Source organism: Amblyomma americanum, chromosome 1 (genome assembly GCF_052857255.1).
Source record: "Amblyomma americanum isolate KBUSLIRL-KWMA chromosome 1, ASM5285725v1, whole genome shotgun sequence".
Taxonomy (NCBI): Eukaryota; Metazoa; Arthropoda; class Arachnida; order Ixodida; family Ixodidae; genus Amblyomma; species Amblyomma americanum.
Window position 1 is genome coordinate 74219942 of NC_135497.1, and position 24979 is coordinate 74244920.

General features: G+C 47.7%; 2 protein-coding genes across 2 annotated transcripts; both read left to right on the forward strand.

Moving 5' to 3' along the window:
- Nucleotides 1–14082: 14082 nt before the first annotated feature.
- Nucleotides 14083–18698, forward strand: Gcn2 (eukaryotic translation initiation factor 2 alpha kinase Gcn2). Its single transcript, XM_077645895.1, has one exon. The coding sequence runs from the start codon at nt 14083–14085 to the stop codon at nt 18481–18483; it is 4401 nt and encodes a 1466-aa protein (XP_077502021.1). The 3' UTR covers nt 18484–18698.
- A 78-nt stretch (nt 18699–18776) lies between these two features.
- LOC144113021 (unextended protein-like) lies at nt 18777–22439 on the forward strand (the record flags this gene model as incomplete). The annotated part of the gene is given in 4 exon segments (XM_077645896.1): nt 18777–20008; nt 20259–21499; nt 22091–22234; nt 22296–22439. Coding segments are annotated over 4 exon segments (2092 nt in total), but the record flags the coding sequence as incomplete, so codon positions are not given.
- Between the last annotated feature and the right edge of the window lie 2540 nt (nt 22440–24979).

The following is a 24979-nucleotide window of genomic DNA, read 5'->3' on the forward strand; positions in this document are numbered from 1 at the left end:
GCGACGGGGGTTCGCGACCGCGAGGACTGCCGCTGCTAGGATCATATTTTTTCCACCGACATCGATCCTTTAACCATTCGACGTATGGACGTTCAAGTGTAACCCTTCGGTCTAGACGAACTCTGTTTGGTTTCGAATGGCACGGCAATTTAACGACGACTGCCCTCGTGTGTTCCCGTATATGGTCAGGCCAAATGAAAGTCTCATTCGAAGATGGGTCATGTAGTGCTTGAAAGGTAGCATAAGAGTTTCAAAAAGAAACGAGGAGGAACAGGTGGAAACACAGCCGAAAAAAGGACAAAGGACGAGTAATGGACAGCAATTGGAGTGTTTACTTAAAAAAGCATCCATCCCAGCAAGCCAAGTAACACGTTAGCGGAGGACGAGAAAGCGGTTGTCGTCCATCAGTCGTCCTGCGTTCTTTCATTCGTGCTTCCGTCTGCTTCTCTTTCTGAAACACACTGTTTCGGAAGAGCAACACAATGCCCACTATTTTATACAGTCCTGTGCCTTAGACCACCTGCGGGATTTTCCTTTCGGCGTCTTTTTTTTGGTTTCACTTTTTTAAGCTGGCGCTACAGAAGGCCGATGTTTGGAGCGATGATCATTTCCGCGCGTTCCGCGGCTCCAAAGTCAATGAACCCGTTGTATGAATCGCAGCGCGTCTGACGGAACGACACTCGATCGTTACGACAAGCGCGAAGACGGTCGTTCACAAGAGCCTTGGCTTGTCGAGTGTCAGTCACGGCTGACTGAGCGGAAAGTGATGGAACTGAACAAGTTTGGGGAAGTCTCCTTCGTGGACACGTGTGAGAATCGTTGAGGTATGAGAACGCTCGTCGACATCTTTGCGGGTCCCCGTGGACATGCGTACCCTCACACACAGCACGCGACCTGCAAAAAAAAAAATGAAATAAATCTCGCCGCTCAATCTCGGGGCTCGCCGAGGGCTCTGTACAGACTAAAAACATAAAATACTTTGTCTCCTATAGGCAGAATTGAACCCGCCAAGGACAGTCGTAACCACGGGTGTGGATCCGACCTGTGCCCCTATGCGCCTTATAGAGCCCTAGTGCGCACTTTGCAACACTCTTCTTGGCCCACACCTGCGTTCATCCTAATCGCTTGCACGCTTAGCGGCTTCTACCCTGTGATAAATAAAAAATTGGCGGTGGTTTAGCTCTGGTTAAACCTGGAGTGACGCGATAGCTACAGCTGGCCGAGTGGAACTTGCTGAGTTGAATTGCAAAGTGCCTACGGCAGCTGCTCCGCACCATGTGACCAACCACGTGACAGCGTGGCGGCGCTGCCACGCTGAAGGCTTGAATTGCTACCGTAATGTAGCTATCACCCATCCTGACCCATGCTCTTGCAGAAGCAGAGTAAAAGACGTTCGCTATAGGCCATCTTCAAAAACAAAAAGAAACGAAGCACGCGATCAAGCATTGTGAAGCCACTAACCACTGTGCATCTGTCACCTGGCCCTGCGGCTTTAGCTCAAAGCTCACTGAACGCCAGACCCTCATCGCCGCTCGGAGAAGGGATCGTGACCTCACCGCTCAATGGCTTAGACAGCGCTACTCGGCTGCCGTTTCGGTGTCTGAAGTCGACAAGCAAGAGATCGTTAACAGGCTTCCGATGCACCAACCGCGGGTGCGCGGCACTGTGCTGTTGTTGTTGTTAGCCTATCAAAGATGGCACATACCCACACTGGGGTATCAGCCAGGAATCGGGTGACAGTTCACCTGTATTCAGATAATTAAAATGAAAAGCACGCGGGAAAGCAACACCGGAGGATTCTTCCTCCCCCGCCGCGGTGGCTCAGTGGTTAGGGCGCTAGAATACTGATCCGGAGTTCCCGGGTTCGAACCCGACCGCGGCGGCTGCGTTTTTATGGAGGAAAAACGCTAAGGCGCCCGTGTGCTGTGCGATGTCAGTGCACGTTAAAGATCCTTAGGTGGTCGAAATTATTCCGGAGCCCTCCACTACGGCACCTCTCTCTTCCTTTCTTGTTTCACTCCCTCATTTACCCTTCCCTTACGGCGCGGTTCAAGTGTCCAACGATATATGAGACAGAGACTGCGCCATTTCTTTCCCCCCAAAAAAACAATTCGAATTTGATTCTTCCTCATGAACAGAAAAGGGATGAAAGTTTTCAATCTCCTCTATCTTTTCGTTCTCTTCCAACTTCTCCCTGTGCAGGCCACCAGCCAACCTCCTGCCGTCTTTTCTTTAGCGAAGGCATAAAAGAAGCATAAAACGTATCATCTGCCATATTCCTCTCTCCATTTCCAAATGGCGGGTGTGCTTTACCAAACAGAAAACCAAGATGACCCAGGCCAAACAAGAAAATTGTTACCACGGGTAGTAATGATGCCGACCATTCTCCCAAAACCGTGCATGCGCATGGGACGCCAGAAATAAGCCAAGGATGTGAAATAACAGCAGGGCGATAGCCTCCTCTGCGTTTTCACAGGTCCTTCAAGTGCCTGTACTGCAACCCTGGAGCGGGAACAAATTGGAGAGCAAAGGGGCGAAAATACATTCTACCGTTCAATTTTGTTTCAATTTTTCTCGGACCGAAATGAATTCATTCCTCCACGCACTAGGCCTAATCAATTATATATTCTTTGCACTGCACTCCAGAAATCGGCAGCAATCCCGGCGTTGCTGACGGCAGCTGCTGGAGTAGCCACCATATATATGCTTGCACACCGGCAATGCGGCGGCGCGGCGTAAGCCCGGTGCCCCGATAGCGTCAATTTGCCGAGCTATAGGCAAGGCGCATGATATATAGTTGGACATGTCTCAATTCGCAGAAGCATGGCTTCGTTCAGTTTCTTCCCCTGGACTGTACTCGGCGTTGTTCTTGGGGGACTACACTGTTACCTAACGTGCTAACGCCGTTTACTCTAGGCTAGGCTGGCGGAGCGTCTAATAAGTAGGCTCCTTTTATTCTCACCAAGTGCAGTTCTCAGTCGCGTTGGTTGGAAAACTCCTTGTCTAGGTTGATTAAAGGCGTTTATTAAAGCCGCGCCGTGAGGGAAGTGATGAAGTGGTATAAAGGGAGAGAGAGAAAGAAGCGCAGGCACATAGCACGCAGGGTTTATGGCGTGGGCGGGTTCATCCAACGTGTGCTCGGGACCGTCGTGTCGCAACTCACGATACCTCTGCCCAATGCAGATGCGAAATAATTTTAATCGGCCCTGTAGGCCGATTAAAAAGAGATTCGAACCCGACCGCGGCGGCTACGTTTTTATGGAGGCGAAACGCTAAGGCGCCCGTGTGCTGTGCGATGTCAGTGCACGTTAAAGATCCCCAGGTGGTCGAAATTATTCCGGAGCCTTCCACTACTGCACCTCTTTGTTCCTTTCTTCTTTCACTCCCTCCTTTACCCTTCCCTTACGGCGCGGTTCAGATGTCCGCGGATATATGAGACAGATACTGCGCCATTTCCTTTCCCCAAAAAAACGATTATTATTATTATTATTATTATTATTATTATTATTATTATTATTATTATTATTATTATTATTATTATTATTATTATTATTATTATTATTATTAGTGATTATACTCTGAAGCCGCATCAAACATGATTTCCGCGATTAAGCCTAATCTTCTCATGAGCAACACCAGAAAGATTATCTTAAGGAATGTTGTGCTTATTGTCATTATTGCTGTTGCTTTGTTGCCGTCAATAGTGCTATGATTGCTGGGGCTGTTGTTGTTGCAGCGTACGCTGACACGGCTTCCGTTTACCGTCGGCGGGACACCTTCACTTGCAGAAGCGCGAGTATGTTTATATTCGATTAGACCGCGACGCATTTGTCCTTCGGCCCCTTCATTTTCCTTCCTTCGACGCTTAAGCGCGTAGCCCGAATACCTTCAAACAACTTGCGATCAGCGCTTTCACCCGGGTTCCTTCCAGGACGACTCATCCGCTTTGACCGCTTCCTGATATCTCGCTCGCTCCCTGCCACGCGCAGAGATAAAGCGGCCTCTTTAATTGTTGTTTGCTCAACCTTCGGGCATCAAGCCCTCGCTAATGAATGTGCACACAATTCCGCACCATCCTGATTGCGGTTGTCGTGTTTATGCCGAAACCCACAATCAGCAAGGATGACCAAAAGAGTGTCCTCTGAGACCCGTGGACATGCACAAAAAACAATATTTTTCTTTTTTAATTCAGTTGGAAAACTGGAGCCTACAACAACGCGCGATTTTTTTATATGGTAGCGCACCATTCATTGTCTGTTTTCATGCGTTTGCGCTCCGGCGCTTTTTTTCTGGGATATGATTACAAATCAACCTGTCGAGCAGCGCGAAATATTTGACGAGAGAAGAAACGCACATGGCACACAGGCGCTGTGTGTCGTCTGTGTTTCTGTGCGTTTTGTGGGCTGTTCTTTTGCGCTGACTTACAAGATGTGCATTTTCCATATGCCCAACTGCCTGCCTTATATAACCATGAGTTAAACGTCCTGCTCACATTTAAGGGATATAAAATCTGTTAATTCCAAGTGGATCCAAATGAAAATTACTCCGAGGTGTCCGTACTGATAACCCTTCACTGATGGTATATTATCTGAGAAGCAATTAATGCCAGGGAAAGAAATGATGGTGGATTTGCGTAGTTAGGCCAAATGCGATTTAGGTGCACAAGCAGTTCGGTTTTCACTTCGATTTCAATGTTCAGATCCAGAGTTCACGGATGGTAGTCGTTCGGATAGCAATGATGGGTTAATATCCACATATGCGGAATTGGCCATTCTCTCCAATTCATAGATCCCTTGGAGTCTTCCTACCATTCCTGGTGCAGCGGTCAACTTAAAATGCGCCACTGCTCTTCTATGGCAGGTGCTGCCATAGATGGGACTTGGGTTGCGAAAATCAGCATAAAACTGGGATTTTAGATGCGAGCCTCTGCGCGGTATTATTCATATGCAGGGAAAGAGGAAAAGGCCTAAGACAAAACCCTGCGGCACGCAGTTCGCGACAGAAGAATAATCACACTTGTACCCTTTTATACAAACACTCTAAACCCGGACTTCATAATTAGTCCAGTCGATGGCACCTTCTGGTAGACTGTAAGTAATTCGTAGATATAATAGCGTGCATAAGGAAATTTGTCAAGCTTTCTTGGAGCCCAGGAAAATTCGTCTAACCTGTACAATGCCATCAATATAATAAAAATGATTATGCGGCAGTTACAAAAATAAAGTAGAGCGAGATATGTTCGGAAACCATGTTGTACCTGCGTGATACGTTAACTGCAGTCGGGCTACTTGGCAAGGAGCTATATTGTTCATTCCATCAGTTTTGCAAGGCAAAACTACGTAAGCACATTTTTATTCCTTAGACTAACAAGTACTTCACAAGTTCGCAAAAAAAAACATCAAATAACTGTTTATACAGCATTTAGCAAGCTTGCAAAATGTATGAATAAATACTGCCCCCCCCCTCCCCCTCCAGAGCTTGTAATACGTCGCTGTAAGTTACGCGTATGGGAGGTGTAATGCCTTGAAAGCTTTGCGTGAGGTCATTCATTAGTGTGGGCGTTTCAAAGCAGATCTAAAAACGACATCGCACTTCCCGCAGCGGCTTCTAGACGACAGTTGGAAGAGGCTGGAGAGTGCAGAGTGGGAATAACGACTGAAGCAGGACTGGTTTTAGGACTTACAAGTTTTCAATTTCCAGATTTTCTACTTATCATTTTTGAAGTTTCAGACCAAAAGAAGCAAAATATTTATCCTTAGACAGCCTCTTACCAATGACACACGGCCTTTTTGTTAAAAGCATTTGACGTTCGCCTGTGTCAGAGAAATGTATCTTCCTCGGGCGACTGCGCCCTAACGTATACATGAAATTATACCGAGACGAGTGCAACAACTTATGCCTCAAATAATAATAATAATAATAATAATAATAATAATAATAATGATAATAATAATAATAATAATAATAATAATAATAATAATAATAATAATAATAATAATAATAATAATAATAATAATAATAATAATAATAATAATAATAATAAATTTTGGGGGAAATGAAATGGCGCAGTAATCGTCTCACATATCTCGGTAGACATCCGAACCGTGCCGCAAGGGAAGGGAGGAAGGTGGGACTGAAAGAAGAAAGGAAGAAAGTGGTGCCGTAGTGGAGGGCTCCGGAATAATTTCGACCACCTGGGGATCTTTAACGTACACTGACATCGTACAGCACACGGGCGCCTTCGTTTTGAGGGGGAGGGCTGCACGTGCGAAAAGCAGTTATACTACTAACGAACCACGTTGCCCTTGTCTAAAGCAGATCCATTCACAAAATGATAAAAGGCTATTCGCTACTTTTTAACTCCCGAAAGCTCGATGATAGCGCGGATTAGCCCCCGATAAAGCGTTTCCTGCGTGGCACTGACTGCCCGCGTGTTAAGGTCGCCTCCACTAATTGTGTATTGATTGCTCAGGGAAGCCAGGTGGACCGGTAGTGATTTGAAATCATCAGAGTTCGGAACAGCCTGCGAAGGACAGAGAGAACCAACAGTGAACGGCCGTGCATTGCATAAATGGGCACAAAGCCGAAGTGACTCACTGCAATCAACAGAGGCTTGAAAAACAGTGCAACGCAAACACGTGTTGGTGGGCACGAAAACACTCCCACCATGTGCGATTCTGAGTTTTGAAAAGGGTATCATATGAAGCCGTGACTCGGTGCCGATTGCCACGCGTGGTTTTTCAGGGGACACTATAGGGAGGCAAAATCGTCAACTTTATTTTCATGCAGTGGTCAGAACCTGACGAACCCGAGCGTCCGAAAGTATAAGGTGAACGTTATGGCAGAATACATGCCGCCTTTGCTATAAACTACATTCAATGTCATTCAACAACCTGGTCATGGTCAGCAGAATGCATTGTTGGGAAAGTTGGTTCATATCGAGTACAGCCACATGGGTTGCCATACGGCTACGTACACAAGAGAGGAAATCCCCGACCTCGTGCCGTCTTGCCTCTCTTGTCAGCGTCCCTTATGCGCAACCCATCTGGTTGTACCGGTCGTGGTCAAGGTCGTGAAAAAAAATATTGGTTCGCTATTATACCATATAGTATAGAAGCTTAAAAGGAAGGTCAGTGGAGCCCTTTCCTCGATGTTACAGTCAGCTTCACCTCAAAGCTGCGTGCCCTGGTAATGGCGCAACAGAACGTGGCGCTGCCATGATTAGGGCAGCGTGCGAAGCCAACTTAACTAATCATAAAATGGGTCTGTTTATTCTTGATGGTTTCAAAGCTTCGAGTGTCAGTTTCTACCCTTTAGCTTCGGTCCAGATGTCAGCATTAGCGCTGCTTGTCCTCATAACTAAAAAAACTAGAATTAGCGATTGATTATTAGATCAGAAATATCGACCTGGACAATGAGAACTATCGATGCATTTAAAGAAAACTGACTTTTGCAATTGGAGCTTAAAGAAGGGCTTCCGTTTTTTTTTTTTCCTCACCCCAGCTTCATGTTGAGCAGTCGGGCAGGGCAACTATCGAATTGCTTCCCCTAAGCCTGTTCCTTGAACCTTGAATCATTGTTTCCAATCCAACAACGTGCGCCTTAACATAGCAGTAAGTGGCGCTGCCGAGCACTGCGAGGTTCATTCTACTTCATCATATAAACGCTGTATCCTTCTGGAACACGGACTTTATGCACTCAGGAAGCCCTACACGCTAAACAATTCCTCACCCTTTAGGGTGTAAATCAGCTGTCCCCAGAAGAACACCCTTTTCCAATTGTTCGGTGCTAAAAAAGTGTGCAGAGATCAGCACCTTTATGGAAGGCTGCACTTAATGATACTTTAGAGGATATAATGGTTGCACCCTCATTAAAGGTTACTATTTTTTCATAATACCTTTACGAATGCATGTTGGAAGAGTGCTCCACATTGATCCACCCATGAAGCAAAAGCCTTGGAAAGATGCGCGCCCTCCAAACTTTCTTGCTGTGCACCCTTCCTGAAGGGTGCTGATCTCTGCACCCTTTTTAGCACCCAAAAGGGTGTTCGTCTGGGGACAGCTGATTTGCACCCTTAAGGCTGAGAATTTGTTTAGTGTGTACTAAGACGTAGTCATCGTAGTTGTTCTTTTATTGATTGCTGCTCTTGGAGAAATCTAGGCAGGCGAGTCCTGTAATCAGGTGCCACTTAAGAATGAAGTTCCAAATGCCCTCAAAGGAGCCCCTCCAGCCAATGGCGTCGACCCGCTTGACCCATTCTCCTTCTCTTCCCATTGACCAGTCCCCTTGGACCTACCAGTGTGAAATCGCAGGGGGTGGCAAATGAATGGGGAATAAGCATGGCTCAGTCGTATCAACCGCGGCGTCATGAAATCGGTCGACGCCATTGGCTAGAAAGCCTCCCTTGAGGAGCGTCTGCCGCTCCGTCCTTGAGTTGTATCCTACTATAGCCGTTTCATAGTCTCATCAGTAGTTTTGTTGTCAGCGCCGGGAGGACTGTGCAAGTCAGCTATCCAACACTTAATTGTCCATGCAGAATAAGGACCAGGATTTCCCTCAATATTATCGCAAAGCAACAATGAAATCCGAGAAACGCTGCGTCAGGCGTGACAAGTCGCAGTAAGTGGCTTCTTTACAACACAGATGAGTTCATCGCGGCACGACACCGCACTAAATCAACAAGCAGCTGGCACTTGAGTAACACACCTGAACGAAAAACTTGTGGATGTAAGTCCACGGCCGTCTCGACGTGTCCTACATCCTTACTGCTCGTCCCTAAGACATGATCGACGTCTGCGGACAGTTAGCACTCCTCAACAAATGCCATTGGCTACCACTACCTGCCCCCGGTATTTGTTTCCAAACAGACTGCTCATCAAACCGAACAGCATCGCAGGTACACGCGGATGCTCCAAACGCGTTCACGTGTGAATATTAGCTTGTACATGTATACGCATATTTACCAAGCTCCCACAAAGAATGTGTGTGCTGCGTGCTTTCGGATGCAGTCAGAGCATGTCAACAGTGGAGTGATCGAATAGGAAAGGCTTCAGCCTCAAACGCTGTATGGGTCAGGGTTCGATCCTTTCGTCACAGCGCTCGAAACAGGACGCTGAGATAGGGTTCACTGACACTTCATTCGGAAGGCGACGCGCAGCTGGAACCCTGCCAGGACGCGACAGAGATGGGACGCGTCAGTGACGTCTCGGAAATACGGCAGAAAGACATACCAGCGGCGTGTCCTTCAAACAAATGAAGCCTGTTTCGCTTTTCGTTTACAAGCTTCCAAAAGTCCCGAGTTTCACAACTCTCTTGCACAAACAACGGCAGGGTTGAGCCGGTTGTGGGGTCGGCGTCTTCTAGCTCGACATCAGGCGGAGCAGTAGGGTTGGTCATGGCAGTACTATGAGTTGGCCGGCGGCAGAGGCGCTGTCGGCATAGCCACCACTGCGGGGCCGCCATGTCACAGCTTCGTGGAGAGCCAGTGTAGAAGCTTGGGCGAGTTGGTGATAGATCGTTCTTAAAACAGCAATAACAAGACACGGATGCAGAGAAGAGACGTACATACGAACGCTGTTTTACTTAAGTCCCTTTTCTCTGCGTCCGTGTCTTGTTCGCGCTGTTTTAAGAATGTTCGTGAAGAGGCCTGGAACGTGGGGCTCCGTGCGGCATCGCTTGACACAACTTTTATCAAGCAACGCGTTTCTTGCTTTTCCAGCTAATCTTGTGGCCTTTTGTTTAAATATCCTTAAAGAAAGAAGCACCCGACGCGCACCTTACAAACCCCGATCGCAAAACGCATTCGGAGCTTTAGCGCGAGATGGAAGCCAGGCACTCCAGGAGGGGATGGAAGGGGCGGGATGAAGGCAGCGGACAGGGCGGCAGGAAAGGAGACGAGACCGTGTTCTAAATTTGCACAGGGAGCAGGGAAGTTGGAATAGAAGGGGTGACAGGACAGGGCAGTCCTTTTAAGGCTCCGTTCGGAGATGTCACCCTTACAGGGCCATAGCACAGCAAACAAGTGTCTCTTGCTGTGCAGTATAGGTCAGGCTAGCAAAAGAATCGGACAGCAGAAAATTAACGGCGAGATCGGTGCCTTGCGGTTTCCAGGGAGGTGTTTTGCGAACCCTCCCAGGGGATAAATTTTCCAACACGTTTGTAACGACGAATGAATAGTAGCTTCATCAGTATAATTCGAAAAGCAAAGAGAAAAGCAGAAACTGCAATAGTAAATACCCTCTCCCTAAAGGGACCTACAGGCCCACGCTATACCTAAATGTAGCCCCGGTTCGACACATTGTTGTTACGCAGCATTCTGATTGGACAGATCGCAGACCTGGATGGCGTTCTTTGGTCAGATGGCGTTCTTTGGGTTCTTTGGTGGCGGCAGCAAGTTTTCGACTGCAGCACACTACGCTGACGATGGACGACAACTACACTTTGAGAAACCTCGCCGACACAGCAATGGGCGCGAGAAAGCGAGCGGCAGTCACAACCTCTAGAAGCGGGTTAGAGCACGGGAAGCCTCAGGGGCCGACGACCGCTGGGGTCATGGCCGCAGGGACCTGTACTCCGCCAGCGGACGGCTGGCGAGACGGCACAGCGCGTGTCACATGTCCAACTTTCTCGGACAAAATTTTTGAATATTGGTAAATTGTAAGGTACTGTTACGGAAATGTTGAAGGCTGCAATGTATCGCGCAAAATTTTTCTTTTAAAGTTTTTCCATTGCTCGCATCGAGCAGTTAAGGAGGAGGAGGAGGAGGAGGAGGAGATAGACTCTAATGAAACAGGAGAGCTCAGTCTAGTTGTTGGCTTGGCATGCTAGCCCAGGCAAGCAGTTAAGACTGTCATATAAAACCAATGGGGAACACTTTTGACGATAGCAAAAACGCTAATAGCAAAACAATGCAAGCCTGGGGATGGGAGATCTGCGAATATATTGATTGCTACAGGGAAATCTTGCTTATGAAAAAATTGTGTTCATAAACTCGTCTTCGTTCAAAAATGCTTTTGGCCAGAATTCTTGGATATGTCAGCAGATCCAAGCCGCTCACAAAGTTTATGCGCGATCGCCCCGGCACGTTCATTCCCGGCAGGCGTCATCGGCACGGTTGTCAACGCCGAGACACAGACCCTTTAATGCGATTCGTGCACAACTGTGTACATAGAGAACTTGAAGCTTTTTCTAAGAGTGTGCTATACCTGGCACTGATTCATTTGTTTCGAGCGAACTTAGTATCCTTGATATCGCCAATATGGTTCTTTTTTTTTTTTGTGCCAACTAGCGAACGCAGTAATTGATATTTCTTAAAACAGCGAGCACGGTATAGCATGCCCTCCGCCATTTTCATGCAGATGATTTTGCCATCAGTACCGAAATTAATGTTCTTTATGAATGTCCAGTGTCCAGGGCATATTTCAAATAGCAAGCGGTTCCACGCCACCCCCCACCCCCCTCACTGATTAATTCACAAATCTTGCTATTTCAATATTGGAGTTTCCAACTATTTCGACACACTTTAAGAAGTTTTGAACATACGGGTAAAAAATCAACTTTGAGTGCTTAATGCTAGAAAACTGACGACTTGGCTTTCCTGGGGCCTGGATGCACTACTTAGAGAAGGGGGGGGGGGGGGGGTAGTTGTTTTGATTCTAAATGACGATCGGCGCCTGAAAAGGATAACATAATTATAAAGCGAAAAAACAAGCCGTAGAAGTAAAAAATGAGAAGTACAACAAGAATTATCAATAAGCTATACAAACAACATAATTACTGATACGCATTAGTACACACGTAGCAGGTAAGCGGCAAAAGCACCAAACATCCTATCGGCAAACGGGACAGAAGAGCAAGTAAGAAGATTAGCAAATAGTGCGAAAAATAAACAGAGAGTTGGCAACACAGCTTTACATCACGCGGTCAAAAGTTTGGCGACTTAATTACCGCGAAACTAGCTGATTGTATGCCGCAATTCGTTCGTATAGTCGGGGTAGTGGTAGGTTGTGACAAGACGAAAATCTGCTTCGGTTGAGAAATGGAACCTGCCAAAGATGAACATGTTCAAGAAGGATGCTGTCATGAAAGACATGGTGAGCAAGCACGGCGGCATTTTATTGAATTATTTCTCGTAATGGCATAATATTACAACTTCTAAGTGAAAGATCACTTTTCGCACACATCCTGATGCAAGCCGTCACAATGAACGCTATGCTAGAGCACGATACTGACGCGAGTGCGCACAATCTAACTTGATCGTACCGTCGACCTCCATAAGCTCAACCACACTGTACACCCACGGCACGCTCGACCAGTTGCCCACAATGGCGGTCATCGCTCATCAGCTCTGTATGTTCCATGTAATCACTTTTTCTGAGCCGAAAAAAAAAATTCGTATCACATGAGATGCTCTGTTCCACGGCAGGAGATACCCTGCCACCTCAGAAAATGAATGAACTCCACAATTATGGGGGCAGCCGAAGCACTAGCAGCAGGACCATGCATATATCTACTGTTTCGAATATACAAGCAGGGGAAGGAGGGGAGGGGGGGGGGGGGAATCGCTGGATAAATTTTTCCAGTGGCTCAAAAGGGTGGGGAGTGGGGTGTGTGTGCGGGGTGTGTGTGCGGGGGGGGGGGGGGGCAGACTTAAATTCTTGGGCAGGGCGTTCGACGCTGTAAGCCGAAGTCGCAGGTGACGTCTTGTCCTGTCTTCGCCTGCACTCGGTGCTCATCCTTATCAGCGACCGTGTGATCTCGTTGAGCCGCCAGAATAAGCGGTCGCTTCGACGAGACCGTTAAGCCAAGCGTCCGGCAGTCACCGACACTTATTATTTACGACTCGCTTTTAAACGCGCACAAAAAAAGAGCAGGAACAATTACACTTGGTGTTTTCAAAAGGCGAACCACAATTAGTTCTTTTTGTTCAAATGATGAGCCGATAGTCGTTACTGAAAGAGTCATTGCTGTTTCACGGATTAGTACTACCACAAGAAATTACGTTGTTAGCGCAACATGGCTGCCGACTGCATAATGTGTATTTCATGCAATTTGGGCGTCCGCTAACTAACCTAGGCGAAGAAAGAACGTTAAAAGCCTCTATCAGGCACACGGCTCTATGCTCTCGATTTTGTCATGACCCAAGCGCCTGTCAGCAGCAGTTGCCAGTAGAGCAATGGATAAATCGCAGTGCCGCCTGGACATTGCAAGGTGCCTGTAATGAATTCTGGTTCACAGTGCTTTGACAACCAGGGGACGTAGGCATAATATATATTTTGGGACATGGTCTGCCCACAAAGCAATCTAAATCATTTGACAACAACCACATTGAAAAAAATGAAAGAAACATTCAGATAACTTATAAACGTAGGCAGGCAACTGTGAATGAATGCCTAACCAAGAACGTGAGCAAAAATTCCCCAAGTTGTCTGAATGACGTAAAATTTCTAGTATACAAGTTTCACTATAAATATACACTCGAAGCGCTTCAGAAACGATCACTGATAATAGCACCTGTGTCAGAAAGTTTTCGCGTGATCACTGTATAACGATGACAGTGTGCTGGCATAAAGGACGGCGTCGGAATCGACGAGTAATTTTCACGGGAAGGGAAAAAAAATGCAGGAGACAAGCAACCCTTGCGCTCATGCCAATTGTTGTTTTTTTTCATTTCACTCTCGAACACATGCACGCACGCACGCACGCAAGCAAGCAAACTCACTCAATCTCATTCACTCACTCGCTCTCACTCACTCGCTCACTCACTCACTCACTGACTGCTGATAATTATCTTTGCATCTTTTAAAATTCCCGCGCCATCTGCAAAAAGGCACGTGAGCATCACGTGAGCCTAGACGTGAAAACAGTGATCGGGCTTATGTAGCGAAACGAGTGGTTCTCTGGTGCATGTGGTGCTTTTGAAAAGTTCGTAATTATCTCCAGCTGCATTCCGCGTCCGTGTGTGACTGGGATACGGCGTACCAGCCCTCTATTTGCGTGCTCAAAGCCCCGGAAAACATGGTTGGCCCGTTTAATGCCTCCGGACAATCGAGGCAAAGTAATATCAAGCCCTAGCCGCTTAAGATGGAAGAAGAGGACCTGAAAGAACGGCAGGAGAATGAGATGAAGGTACTGCAGTCAATGTTTCCTAACGACGTGAAAGACCTGCGGAAGCAAGACAAGTGGAAAACGTGGCGCCCGCCGGAGCTTTTGCTCACTCTGAGGCCCCAGCAGAGCATGACACCTTTCCAAGCGCATGTGCAAGTGGACCTTCACGTCAGGTGCAGTAGCCAGTACCCGAATGATGTGCCGTATGTAGACGTCTGCAACCAAAAGGGACTCTCGAAACAAGCCCTTGTGGAACTTCGAAATGAGTTGCTAGAGTTGACAAAGCGGCTTGTAGGGGAGGTCATGGTTCTCGAGCTCGCCCAGCACGTCCAGTGGTTTCTTCGGCAGCACAACACACCCGAACGTGGCTCTTTTTACGACGAAATGCTCAAAAACAGAGAAAAGCAAGAGGCGGAGAAAGCGCGTGAGCAGCAGCAACAGTTGAACCAACAGCGGCTGGAAGAGGAAAAGCAGAGGCAGGCGTTTGAGCTCGAGATCATGCGGCATCAGCAGGAAATGAAGGTAGAGGCGAGGCGGCGGCGCACGGATTCGAAAATTGCCGAGGGGAAAGAGCGCAACTGCTGCGCCCGCAAACCTGAGCTGCTCAATTTCTCTTCCAAGACTGGAGAGCGCGCGATACAAAAGTGCAGCTGCCTTGGTCACAGCGAACGTGGACACAGCACATTTGGCGGCTTCGACTCCGCCACAGGAGAACTTGTGTGTATTGTACAGTGGACGCTGAAAACAGCCTATCATGTGGCGACTGTTGAGCAGGAACTACAAACGCTCATGAAACTAAAGCACACAAACCTAGTCCACTACTTAGGTAGCTTGTATGTTCCTGAAAAACGAGCCTTTTACATACTACAAGAATTTGTAAAAGGCTGCCCACTGAGTTCCTTTATAGCTCAAGGCATTCCACTTGATGTGGCACTCTTGCGGAACTATACTACTGGCATCCTTCAGGCGCTGCAATTTCTCCACTCCAACTCAGTTGTGCATAAAGATCTGAGAGAGTCTAGTATTTTTGTTGACTGTTCTGGTGTTGTAAAAGTGGCGGACTTCAGCATTCCTAAGAAAATTGTAGATTTGTGCCTGCCTCCAAGCTATGATTCAGGGCCCACCAGCAAATCTAAAAAGAAGAATGACATTTTGCAGCTTGGAAAAGTGCTTCTATCTTTGCTTCGTGGAGAGCATGCAGCTAGTACAGATATACCAAGCAATTTGTCCCTAGATGCTCGAGATTTCCTTGAACGCTGCTTGGCTGCGCAAGAACAGGACCGCTGGTCATGTGAACAACTTTTAAGTCATCCTTTTCTCGTGGAAAGAGGCCCTAGCTTAGAAGACGAGCCACTTGATGACGAGGGACCGGATGAGTCTGGCACTTGCCCACTGAGCTCTGCAGGTCACTCGCGCCTCCAGGGCGAATTTGAAGTGCTTCGGTGGTTGGGAAGAGGTGGTTTTGGCGATGTCTTTAAAGTGCGAAACAAACTTGACCGTTGTGTGTATGCCATCAAGCGCATTCAACTCAATCCATCCAGCAAAGTGCTCAATCGAAAAATATTAAGAGAAGTCAAACTGCTGTCAAGGCTTAACCACGAGAATGTTGTGCGCTATTACAACTCTTGGATTGAAGTCACAACACAGGAGCAAGTGCCTGAAACACTGGCATCCTCTGGTGTGAGCACAGAGTCGCCTAAAGGCACCTCACTTGGCTGGAGCTTGCCAGATGTCAATGCTGACGATTCAAGTTCATCCGACAATATGTTTGGTTGTGCTTTTGGTGAGTCTTCGTCAAGTGACAATGTCGTCTTTGAAGGTAGTGGAAAAGAGGAATCTGAGGTGTCGGAAGAGCCAGCAGCTGTAGCGCACGCACGACAATTTATGTTCATCCAGATGGAATTTTGTGAAAAGAGCACATTGCGCACAGTTATTGACAGTGGCCTTCATAGGGAGCCAAGCAGAATGTGGCGCCTCTTTAGAGAAGTCATAGAGGGGTTGGCACATATTCATCAGCAAGGCATGATACATCGCGACCTCAAGCCTGTCAATATCTTTCTTGACTCGGGTGATCACGTGAAAATTGGAGACTTTGGACTGGCAACCACAGCCTTGCTATCAAGAGTTGAAACATCTGAGGCACCGGAGCACATTGATCAGCCCACATCTGGCAGCTTAACAGGGCGCGTGGGTACAACACTGTACACAGCGCCCGAGCTTTTTGTGTCCACTGGAGGCCGTGTTGTGTACAGCCAGAAAGTAGACATTTACAGCCTAGGCATTATCCTCTTTGAAATGTGCTGGCCTGCTCTTAGCACTGCCATGGAACGGGTTAAACTCTTGGCAAACCTGAGGCTTCCCAGCATCACTCTTCCAACTGAGGCCTGTGACCTCCTCAGCAGCCAGCAAGTGAGCCTAATACGTTGGCTGTTGCAGCATGATCCATCGCAGAGACCCAGCGCGGCAGAACTACTTGCTTCACCTCAGCTACCCCCACCACACTTGCAGGAAGCTCAAGTGACTGAGGTGCTCAATCACACTGTCTCCAACCCACAAAGTAAAGCCTACAAGCATCTGGTCAATGCCCTGTTCCAGCAGGAGCCTACTGTCGTTCAAGACTATGCCTATGATGTCGACATGCGCAAGGGTAATCCATTGCCTCAGTCAGCGTTACTTTTCCGGCATGTGAAGATGTCTTTGGAGCGTGTCCTTGTGAGGCACGGTGGTATGCCCGTAGTTATTCCAACGATGCTTCCAAAATGCCCAGGCAGTGAGGATGATGACAACAAGGTTCACTTCATGGACCATGGAGGATTGATAGTGGCGCTTCCACACAACATGAGGGTTCCATTTGCTCGTTACATAGCGAGACGAAGTGATGCAGTGTCGCTGCGACGTTACGCGATTGAAAAAGTGTATCGTTCACGGAAAGTGTTCGGATGCCACCCAAGGGAACTGCATGAGTGTGCATTTGACATCATTTGCTCCAACCATCAAAGTGCCTTAACTCACTGTGCAGAACTGCTTCACATAGGAAGTGAGGTAGTGGCCGAGTTTCCCCAGCTGCAAGCCCGGGGCTATAGCATACGTATAGGTCACACAGGCCTTTTGCAATCACTCTTGTTGCATTGTGGAGTATCTGAGAACAAATGGTCACAAGTACTTACGTCCTTGCGTACGGTGCAGTCTTCATCCAAAGCACAGCTTCAGCAGGGACTTGATGCAGCAAATCTCGGGGATCAGGCTGTGGCGCTCCTTACCCAGTTTTATGAAGTTGAAGACAATTTCGCAAAAGTGTCTTCTATGTACCGTTTTGTGGTACGGCAGAAGGGTCCTGCAGCTGCACTTGCCAGACAGGCTCTGCATGACCTTGAGGCAGTGCTACAGTCATCCTCTGCCCTGGCATTCCAGCTACCAGTGACAATTGTGCCTTGTCTTGTTTGCGATGAGCGCATGTATTCAGGCATTGTTTTTGAAATTGCCTGCCAGTCACACAGGAAAACACGCCATCAAGGTCGGGATTTGTTGGCAGTGGGAGGTCGTTATGATAAACTGGTGGCTTCCTTTGCTGTGGCTGGTGCAAAACGGGACTTGGCTGCTGCGGGAATCAGCTTTTCTGTTGAGAAAATCGTACAAGCATTGGCAGAAGATGGCGAGACGCCATCCTTGGTGGAATGTGTTCTTGGTAACATTGGTGACATGTCCATTGCAATGAGAGAGCAACAGCTTGCACTTTTAGTGCGATTGTGGAACATGGATGTTCCAGCAGTCGTAGCACCTCAAGATGGTATTGAAGAGGCCGCATACTTTTGTAAGGAAAATTTTGTCCCACATCTTGCCTTGCTAAAGGAACTTGAACCTGGTTATCTCAGACTGCGTAGTCTTGAGAAGGACCGCTTCACTGAAAAAAGGCTTTCAGTGTCTGAATTGTGTGAGTTTTTTGACAAAGCTCCTCAAGCCGAGTCACCAAAACCGGAATTTAATTCTAGTGGGCCCACTGTGCGAATTGTGTTTAGTGTTGTTGAAAAATTGTCCACAAGCAACAAACGAAGGTACGAATCTCAGATTGCTACTCAGTTGGCACCACTGGCTCAAGGGCACCTGGGAAGGGTTCCTGTGTTGGATGTCATAGCAGTTGAGCTGACTGGGGACGTACTGCGATCGTGTGTTGCACTTCTTAACATGGAAGCTGATGGGCGCAGTTATGAAAGCAGTGTGACCGTCCTTGTGGAAAAGCACCCGAGGTATAAGAAACAATTGCTTTTGCTGACAGAAAAGGTGTACAGCTTTATATTTGAGATTAAGAGGACAGTCTTTGTTTTGTATGCTCTGCAAGATAACAACTACAAGGTGGTGATCCTGCCATCCAGGACTTGAAAAAACCTACTTTTTATGCAGCAAGTATTGTGCCAAAGCAGTAGCTGCAAAGATTATTGTATGACTTGTGATATTGTGCATGCAAACCTGTGTTCTGTTACCTTCTGCATCCTAGTCATGACACTACTGCTGCACGAATTGTCAGCCAGTGTTTTTTTAAATTTGTTTTCAACTGCCATGAGATCATATAAATAAATCATTTTGTATTTTGTTCAGTGCACGACACTTTTATTTCAGTGGACACAAGTGACACATTGCACTAAAAACGGTAAACCTTATCTTTAACAAAGCTCAGCAACTTGTATTTGCTATTCCAAAACAACTGTGCACTTGTATTCCTACAGTTGTTATGGTAAATTGCAATGCTCTCGTTAATGTGCCCGTTGTTTTTTGACGTCCCGCGTATTCGACACCTAGACTTCACTGCATCGCATTCGCTTTGTCTTGGAAGCAGGTTGGAAATGCACCTGAAACATGACGATGAGAGGCAAAAGCATGCGATCCGGTATGTGAAGCTGCGGTTACATAAGTTATGTTAACCCTGATATCGCAGCAAAGCCTGCAGGTGCTAATTCAAGAGGCGGTGGCACGAATCGCGGCGGGCTGAAGCGTGCTGCACCGCAATAATATCGGCTGTTTTCCTGGAGCGCTCGCTCGACTCGACGTCTGCGACTGCAAGCAGTCGCGAGCGCGTTGCAGCCGGCACGCATTGCGCGCAGCGGCCGCAGGAGCGCACGGCGCGGTACAGTTGCACATGATGTAGTGTAGCGGAATCGCGCGCGGGCGTCGCTCAAAACAAACCTGCGCCGCGCGCGCCCGGCAGTTCGCACGTTCGACGGGCAGCTGCGCGCATCGTGCGCCGAGACAGCCGGCGGCAGGAGCGCGCGCGCGCGTAGCCCCGACGGTGGCGACATCGCACGCCTCTGCATTCTGCTGCAATGTTGATGGTGTAAAAGCGTAATATGGCGTCTGCTAGAAATGGGCTTCATAGATTTCTAGTTCTCTGGCTTTGCAGTCGTTGCTCCGCGCTATATATCGGCCAGCCGCTCGCGAATCGCGAGGATTTTGTCACCGTGGACAAGATTGAAGCCGTCTGCACAGAGTGGTATCCTGACAGTGCGCGTGTTCCCCGAGTTTTTCCCAACTCCCGGGTTGCCGTGCGCTTGCGAGGCACGGGACTGCTGCCCAACAGGACCAAGATTGCGTTCACCAGCGAGAGCTTGGAAAACGGTCAGGAGTGCCATAGCCAGCTTTTCGTGGCCAGACAGCTTCGAGTGCGCGCTGACAGCAACGGAGATGTTGTCGTCCAGGGCGTCATTCCCGCGGCTACTTCGCAGGACTTGCTATACCTATGCACGCGCAACCGTGGTCGTTGGAGGCACCAAGGAAGAGCCGTTAGACTTATGTACGCCACGACGCCGACGAGGCACGCCGGCCCGCTTCGAATGCGTCGAAACCTGGGGCCTGGCAGGCGCTCGACCGATCGCAACGTTACGGGTCCCAAACGCAACCAGTCCAAATCCTCGTAAGTGGTTACTTTCGTTTCTTTGGTAAATCGCGCGCGCGTCCGAACGCAGCGCTGAAAGCAGCACTGGCTAGCGCTGTATTACCGGAGCGCATAGTTGCACCCGTAGCGCGCTGGTGGGCAACCGATATTCTTGCGAGCGTATATAAAGCACGCTGTGTTGTCGCCGCGGCTGCTGCTGCTCCCGGAACGCGCACGTGTCGGGAGCAGCACGCGCAGCAGTGTTTGACTCGCGTCGGTTACCTCGCAGGTTGGACGGCGGTGAGACGGCGCAAGTGCTGGGCCTGCGGGCTTTCGGCGAGCGCGTGGCCACCCTGGACTCGGGCATGACGCAGGTGCCAGCAGGAACAGCGGTGGAGCTGCAGCTGTTCGGCAACGGTTTCACCAACCAGAGCTCGTTCGCATTCACCCACGAAGCCGCGCCGAGGGGCTCGGCCTGCGACGAGGTGCCCACAGTGGCTGTGGCGCACGCCACTAAAGTGGGTGGCGGAAAAGCGTCTGTGCTGGTGAGCCTTCCTGGGGCCAGCATACGCTATTACGTGTGCATCAAGGCTCCCTTCAGCGAGGATGTGAAGTGGGTGCACCAGGGGGACGAGCCCTGGGTTACACTGGTGACCCAGGGCCGGCTCATGCCCGTCTGGGTGCAGGCCATCATCCTCGCTGCTCTGCTCCTGCTGTCTGGGCTCTTCAGTGGCCTCAACCTGGGCCTGATGGCGCTTGACAAAACCGAGCTGCGCGTCATCGAGTCGTGTGGAACACCCAGCGAGCGCAAGTGGGCTAAAGTGATCGCGCCACTGCGCAACCACGGAAACTACCTTCTCTGCTCCCTGCTCCTCGGCAACGTGCTTGTCAACAGCACGCTTACCATCCTTCTCGACGACCTCACGTCGGGTGTCGTGGCTGTTGTTGGTTCCACCATCAGCATTGTCATTTTTGGCGAAATCATTCCTCAGGCCATCTGCTCCAGGCATGGACTGCAGATTGGTGCACGTACACTATTCATTACAAAGGTGTTCATGGCGCTCACACTTCCACTGTCCTGGCCCATTTCTAAGATCCTTGACTGGGTGCTCGGGGAGGAGATAGGCCATGTTTATGACAGGGAGAAGCTGATAGAGTACATCCGTCTTACCAAGGATTATAACATGCTGGAGACTGAGGAAGTGGACATAATCAGCGGAGCACTGGAGCTCAAGAAGAAGACTGCCAATGAAGCCATGACTCGTATGGATGATGTGTTCATGCTGCCCGTAACAGCAGTTCTAGACTTCGAAACAGTGTCCCAGATCATTGGACAGGGCTACACTCGCATTCCAGTATTTGAAGGTGACCGCAATAATGTTGTTGGACTTCTGAACATAAAGGACCTGGCCTTTGTGGACCCAGAGGATGAAATCCCTCTTCGGACATTGTGCGAGTTCTACAATCATCCCCTCACATTTGTCTTTGAAGATGAAACTCTTGTCAACTTGCTCAATGAATTCAAGAAAGGTAACCGTGATTGAGTAGTCTAACTTGCTGTTTTTGGACATTACTGGTGTTTAGCAATAATTAAATGAGGTGGTTTCAAGCAAGGCACATGAGGGGCACTCTAAAACAGTGCAAAGAATGAATGGTGGAAGGCTAATAATGAGGAATGCCACATTAAGAATGTGGCCTTCCACATGGTAATCAAGTGCTCTGAAATTCACAGCTACAGCTACTACTGTCAGCAGAAACTGAATATAAATTGCTGGCACACCGAGATGCATTAATGTGGTGGGGTGCCTATGTATGCTGTGCAAGCACAGTGCTGTGCCAGAATATAGTGCCGAAACAGTCGACAGTTTTTGCAAAGAGGTACCCCTGCTTTAAATCCACATTTGGAGCCAGTGCCATAGCCTATGCATCACAGTTGTGAAGTGTGTTGCTGATAACTGCGATCATAGTTGTTTTCTCCTTTCTCTTATCTTTAGTGCGCCACACTTATTGCCGGTTTTCTTTCTTCTTTTCGAAAAGAGGATGCCATTAAGTTCTTTCGGCATCCTTAATGCAATGTAGTCCAAATTGGAATGCTTTCTTGAAACTATTTCTATGCTCCAGGGCAGTCCCACATGGCCTTTGTTCGTCGTGTGAATACGGAAGGAGATGGCGACCCATTCTACGAACTTCTGGGCTTGGTCACTCTTGAGGATGTCATTGAGGAGATTTTACAGTCTGAAATCATTGATGAGACTGATGTTTTGAGTAAGTTTGCATGTAGCTGAAATGTTCACTGGACTGCTCACACACAGTATTCTTGTTGCAGTGGATAATCGGAGAAAGCTGAAACGAAAAGAAGCTCAAGTGCGCCAGGATTTTTCAGATTTTGCCAAGCTTGGTTATGGCCGGCAAGGCAAGCACATCATTGCACCACAGCTGGCTCTTGCCACGTTCCAGTATTTGGCCACCTGTAAGTAAACTGGCTCACAAGCAAGCTGGAATTCTTATTTCTCCATATATCACACATAGGGTACAGCTATTTCTTAATGTTACATTTCTTCATTTTATGTTTGTTAGCTTTTTGGGCTATGTTTGTCTTATTTTATCTGTAGAGTGCCCATATAGTTTTGTCTTAGCTGGTGTAACATGTCAACAAGATGTTCCTTTTCACGTGCAGCACTGATTACATTAAGCACAAACAACTTGATAAAACAGAAATGGCATGGAGCTTCTGGTGTCCTTATGTGCTCAAGGCCAGCAAATCAAGAAAGGGCTGTTGTATAATCATTTATGTTCACTGCACAATCCTTTTCATGTAAGTGTTGGTGTGCTAAATGAGCGCAACTCGGACATTTGCACAGCAAAAAGGAACTAAAATATGCAACTAGTACTCGTCCATGTTCACTGCAATGCAGAAAGCTAACAAATGAGCACTGGTATTTATAGTCTGGTGTAGAGTGAAAAAAACATGGGTGCCTGGTTTGTCACGCTAATACCATGAAAATTAAGGAATACACTCAGGGTGCAAGGTGGCCAAAAAGACCACTTCAGTATTGAGAGACTGCAAGCATCTGTGAGGACGCAACAGGAAGGCAAAGGAGGGTGCTCAGTAGGATAAAAGCATCAGCCACACAGTGCATTCCAAAAGTTTGGCTGGGAAGTGAACAAAAAAGTGTTGTGCAAATGAACCCTCATACCGATTGCATGCACCGAACCAGTGATGTTTTTTGGATAAAAGTTACTACTCCACACCTTCCGAAAAATCTATTGGTACCTTTGTTCAGATGTATGCATCAAACATTCAAACCTGCATTTTCATTCCCAGTTTGAAATCTGTGTTCATTTCCACTTTATTTTTTTTTAATGGATAAAAAAATACTGAACAAAAATATATTCTTAGTGCACATATTCTTTGATAGGCTTCCTATGCAATGATGGGGGTTAAGTACAGAAACTTATTTATCTTATCCACAGAAAACATCTGGAATGCACAAGCTTTCCGGAAAGCCTTGGGGTAAAAAAAAAAAAAAAATTGGCGGTGGTTCAGCTCTGGTTAACTTGGAGTGACGCGATAGCTACAGCTGGCCGAGTGGAACTTACTCAGTTGAATTGCAAAGTCAGTGTTTCGCCGCTCCGTTTTTCTGGTTGTTCCTTCTTCATCTTCGTCCCACTTCACACGGCGCATGCGCACAGCTGTTGCAGCTCAGTTTCGCCGCCGCGCCGCCGGCAGCAGCAGCTGCTCCACACCACGTAACCAACCACGTGGCTGGTCACGTGACCACCCACGGCGCCGCGCCACTGGGAGATACTTCGCACCACGTGACCAACCACGTGGCGGCGGCGCCGCCACACTGAAGACTCGAAATGCTACCATAATGTAGCTATCACTACAAAAATATTTCAGTGAAAATTCGGCTGCATTCCATTTCTCTTCTAACCTTTTGTCCTGTCTATGCATTCAAGAAAAGTCATTTTAAAAGCATTAGAAAGGATACATGAGGTATACATTATCCACCGTTTACTGAAGGCTTATATGTGCTTTTCAAAAGCTTGTTTAAATTTTGAGATGACCTGTTTGAAGGTAGTGTTTTGCTTGAAAGATTACAGAGTCAAACGAGATTTATAACCTGCCAGCCCTCTTGAGGGTCATCTTTCAATCAGAGCTTTAACCAACCAGATGCAGTGTTGGTTCGACACAAAGAAGGTGCAGTTTTATTGCCACAAATACCTGCAACAATTGACACTGCTTCATTTTCAAAGGGTACTCAAAAGATGGTGTGGATGCTTACTGGACACTAATTTAAAATCCAAACATTTTGCTGCGGGGATTAGTTATCAAAATGTTAAGCTAAAAAAGAAAGTAAATTAGAGGCACTTGCTCACTTTGGAAGCTGTGTATGGTTGGGGCTGCTTTGCATGATCAAGAAGACCTTTTCCAGAAGGAGGAAAGTCGTCGTACTTGGAAAACCATTATGTTGCAGGTGTGGGTGTGGCACCATGACATTGAAAGTCGAGACGAGACAGTGCTAGGAATAATTTCATTTCTCACTATTGGTTTTGCCTAAACTCTGCTCCATTATTGTTGTCACAGGCCTCTGCCAGGAAGAGCAACGAATGATAAGAGGAAGTGAAACAAAATAAGGCATTATCTCGGCGGCCTGCGTCCTATTGCAGTTGTACCAGCTGTTCCTTTGGACAACTTTCACCTTGAGCAACTGTTGCTGATAAGCAGGAAAAAGAGCTTGACAGGTTGTCAAAAGATGTGATGCACACTTTTCCTCGTGTCACTTCAGGCAAATATCGATATTGCTATGAATAAAGTGAAGTGAATCTAGCACATCGGTGTAGATGTGTAGGATGAAATTGCCCTCCTAAACCAACCCTCCCTTCGAGCATAAAAAAAAAAAATGCAGCCTTTCAAATCTATTTAGTGAATGCGACTAGTGCAGCCTGCAGAACTAGAGGGTAAGCGGATGTGCATCTACAAAACATGGGCATATAACTTTGTTT

What these genes read in the sequence shown, in the direction of transcription:
- Gcn2 (XM_077645895.1), top strand. Translation starts at nt 14,083, where the DNA reads ATGGAAGAAGAGGACCTGAAAGAACGGCAGGAGAATGAGATGAAGGTA.